This window comes from Merops nubicus, unplaced genomic scaffold (assembly GCF_000691845.1).
Source record: "Merops nubicus isolate BGI_N331 unplaced genomic scaffold, ASM69184v1 scaffold33463, whole genome shotgun sequence".
In the NCBI taxonomy this organism is placed as follows: Eukaryota; Metazoa; Chordata; class Aves; order Coraciiformes; family Meropidae; genus Merops; species Merops nubicus.
In genome coordinates, this window is record NW_008597431.1 from 1 (window position 1) to 4,149 (window position 4,149).

The window sequence follows — 4,149 nt, forward strand, 5'->3', positions numbered from 1 at the left end:
GCGCCCAGGATCCCGACGTGGGCACCAACTCGGTGCACACTTACCGGCTCAGCCCCAACGGGTTTTTTTCCCTCGAGGTGCAGACGCGCAGCGATGCCACCAAGTTTGCGGAGCTGGTGCTGGAGCGCGCCCTGGACCGCGAGCAGCAACGCGTGCACCGGGTGCTGCTCACCGCGCTTGACGGCGGCGTCCCCGAGCGCTCGGGCACGGCTCACATCCTCGTCACGGTGCTGGACGCCAATGACAATGTGCCCGTCTTTGACCAGCCCTCGTACAGCGTGAGCCTTCCTGAAGATGCTCCTGCCGGCACCCTGGTCATCCAGCTCAATGCCACCGACCTGGATGAAGGTCCCAACGGGGAGATCGAGTATTCCTTCAGTGGGCACGCGCCACCGCGAGCCCGCGAGCTCTTCCACATAGAGCCCCGCAGCGGGCGGGTGCTGCTGAAGGGCCCCCTGGACTACGAGCGGGCAAGTCTCCATGAGCTCTATGTGCAAGCCAAGGACCGTGGCCCCTCGGCCGTGGCTGTGCACTGCAGGGTGCTTGTGCACCTCCTTGATGTCAATGACAATGCCCCAGAGGTGACCCTCACCTCTGTGTCCACACCTGTGCTGGAGGATGCCCCACCAGGCACCGTCATTGCTGTCATCAGCGTTCTGGACCGGGACTCTGGGGACAACGGGCAGGTGAGCTGCGAGGTCAGCCCTGATGTGCCCTTTGAGCTTCGGTCCTCCTTCCGCAACTACTACACGCTGGTCACCACGCAGGCGCTGGACCGGGAGGTAGTGCCCGAATACAATGTGAGCATCACAGCACGGGACATGGGCTCCCCGGCCCTGCTCACCCGCAGCACCCTCACTGTGCCAGTGTCCGACGTGAACGACAATGCCCCACGCTTCCTCCAGCCCTCCTACAGCGTCTACGTGATGGAGAACAACGCGCCCGGGGCCTCCATCTGCTCCGTCAGTGCGCTGGACCCTGACTGCCAACAGAACGCCTACCTGTCCTACTCCATTGCCGATGGGCACATCCATGGCATGCCCGTGGGCACCTACGTGTCTATTAACTCAGACAGCGGGCACATGTATGCCCTGCGCTCCCTCGATTACGAGCAGATCCGCAGCTTCCAGATCCAGGTGCAAGCACAGGATGCGGGTTTCCCCCCGCTCAGCACCAATGTCACCGTCCACATCTTCGTGCTGGACCAGAACGACAACGCTCCAGTCATCGTTTCCCCCATGCCGCACAATGGCTCCGTGGCCACTGAGCTGGTGCCACGCTCAGCCAGGCCCGGCTACCTCGTGGGCACGGTGTCGGCAGTGGACGCGGATGCAGGGCTGAACTCCCGACTCACCTACCAGCTCCTCCAGGCCACTGACTTCACCCTCTTCAGTGTGGCACCAGACACGGGTGAGCTGCGCACCCTGCGCTCCTTTCTGGAGCAGGATGTGACCCGGCAGCAGCTGGTGGTGCAGGTGCGGGACGGCGGGCAGCCAGCCCTCTCTGCCACGGTGTCCCTCCTGCTTTCTGTGGTGGAAACCATGCCACAGACTCTCTCTGACTTCAGCGAGTTCAGCCTCCCCCCAGAGACCTCCTCATCCTCCCCACTCACCCTCTACCTCCTTGTCTCGCTGGGCTCCATCTCCTTCACCTTCCTTCTTGCCATCCTCATCCTCACAGCCGTTCGGTGCCGTGGAGAGAGGCGCTCCTGCCAAGGTGACAGCTGCTCACCACCCCGCTGCCACTGCTGCCCTGGGTCCAGACCTTCCTCTGATGGCCTGAAGACATCCAACCTGACGGCGCAACCGCCCACGGGGACCACGGCCACCACCTGCCTTGACATGCCGGGGGGTGGCCCCCCGGGATACTGCTACAAGGTCTGCCTTGGTCCTGAGTCTGCCCAGAGTGACTTCATGTTCCTCAAACCCTGCAGCCCTCCCCGGAACAATGAGAAGGACCCTGCGAAGTGGTCCCAGCCGGGCCAGCGTCTCCAGGTCTCCAAGCAGGTAACACCGTGCCTGACGATGCTTACCGGTGCTCTGCGATTCCCCCCAGGCCCCTCCCTCAGCCTCTGCCTGAGAGAAACCAGGCATGGCTTTTCCTGGAGAATAACCAGTGCCTTTGATCAGTGTGGGAATTAGGAGCCGTTAGGCAGTGGGAATCTCTCCACTGAGCTTCCCAACTGGTCTAATTACCAGGGGAGTGTCAGGCTCAGTTGAGGTGAGAGGAAATCCCTTCCCACTGCCTTTTGCACCCATCAGAGGCAATGGAGATGCTCCAGTGCCCCAGGGGAGGTAGGATGGTGGGGTGGTGGAGGTGGCATCTCCTTTGTGCAGGTGAGCAATTCACGAGGTGACAGCCTAAGCATTGCTGCAGCTCCACGTCCCCTGCCTGGTGGGGGTCTGCAGTGTCCTGCTGCTGCATGTGGGGCTGGTCCTGACCCCGCTGGCACCTCTTGTGTCCCCAGTTCTGGCACCCTGGCAGCCGTGCTGCACCGGGCTGTGCTGGTGGGGAGGGAGTGGGGTCTTCAGGGCAGAATTTTGATGTCAACATTTGTTAGGTATTGAAATGAGGGATGTTTAATTTTCCCGATGAAAGACTCTTTCCAAAACACGATTACAAGGATAGAGAGTGATGAGGCGTCTAATCCACTTACGTTTGACTTTTAATGAAACAGCCCATCCAAGGAGAGCCCAAGACTTGCTGCCAAGAGGCTCTCTCCACATGTCTCCTTGCACCGCTGGACTCACTTCTCTAATATGTTAATGGGATTTTCCCTTAGGTGTTTGTAGCCCCCCTGGGATGTTGGGTATGCAGCCAATTTCTGCATCTCAAACCCTCTGGTGCCTGAGACCTGGGCTAAATCACCATCACACCTGCAGAAAAGGCTTTTTAAAATTAACCAGAGTAGGCAAAGCCTCAGAAAGACAGATCTTGGCAACAAAACTCCCAAAGGCAGATAGCAAGCCCCGAACAACGCCAATGTCTCAGGAGGTCCAGAAGGGAACAGGCTGGTTCAACGGTGCCCCCGTTTCCCTAAAATAGGAACGTGCTGCCTGTTTCTCCACAAAGGGCATGGGGAAAGAGGAGACAGGGTCCTGCATCCCTGGCTGCTGAAGCCTGGTCCTGGCAGGGCTGGGCTGATAACAGAGGGTCCTGATAACCAGCCTTGTCCTTCCCTGTGTCTTCCAGATCAAGCAGCCCAACACGGACTGGCTGCCTCCAAGCACACAGCGACCTGCCCTGAAGAGGTACCAAATCCGGCACTGTGGGAACAGAGGGAGGGAGTGGAAGGCAATGTGGGGAGGGGGAGGTTATTTCTGACACAGCTTCAAACCAGCCTCTTCTCTTTAGCTCCCAGAGCCTGGAAGACATAGGGGAAATCCGCAGAGCCTTTCAGAAGGAGCACGAGAGGCTGTGCACACTGGTGACCCCTGTCTCTGGTTAGTATTGGGCACTTAGGCTGGGAAGACCAGACCTTCTTGTTGCTTGGTGGAAGTACAGTGGGGAGGACACATCCCTGTTCCTAGCAGTGTTAGAGTTTTGCAGGGAGGAAGGGGTGTCCAGGCTCCAGAAGGGAGGTTGGTGACACTTGCACCATGGGACATAGATGTGATTGTCCCACTGAGCTCTGGATGTGACCTCCCCTGAGCCAGTCTCACACTCATCTTCCCTTCAGAGTTTCAGAAGGCTTCGGCAGGCACCAACAGCATCTGGACATCCCAGTACAGCCCTTTGTACCCAGGGCACGTCCCAGCCCTGGATTATCAGCACAATGTCTACATCCCTGGTACCCCCACGCTGCTTTCCAGCAAAGATGGGCCCCTCTTCCTGGGCCGGGAGAACAAGAACAGCTTCTCCACCTTTGGCAAGAGGAAGAAGATGACAACTTACAGTGACATGCATGACAGTGTGGTTATCAACAATGACCTGAAGTAGTGGCCAGCCCTGGGCCTGGGTGGTCCTGCCCGAGGACCTGGGGGTCACCTGCATCATTTCAGCTGCCAGGTCCACCCGCAGCACACAGCTCCATGAATGGACCACTCGGGAGATGGCAGTGCTGCTAGGGTAGTGGCTCACCAGAGTGGGGAAAGGATTTGAGGAGCAAGGCACTGAAAAGTGATAGGGATTGGGGGGGGGGGGAGGGAG

At 59.1% G+C, this 4,149-nt stretch overlaps 1 protein-coding gene across 1 annotated transcript; it reads left to right on the forward strand.

Moving 5' to 3' along the window:
* Window positions 1-5: 5 nt before the first annotated feature.
* LOC103769503 (protocadherin-10-like) lies at window positions 6-3,939 on the forward strand (the record flags this gene model as incomplete). The annotated part of the gene is made up of 4 exons (XM_008936703.1): window positions 6-2,006; window positions 3,193-3,251; window positions 3,355-3,443; window positions 3,680-3,939. Coding segments are annotated over 4 exons (2,409 nt in total), but the record flags the coding sequence as incomplete, so codon positions are not given.
* Between the last annotated feature and the right edge of the window lie 210 nt (window positions 3,940-4,149).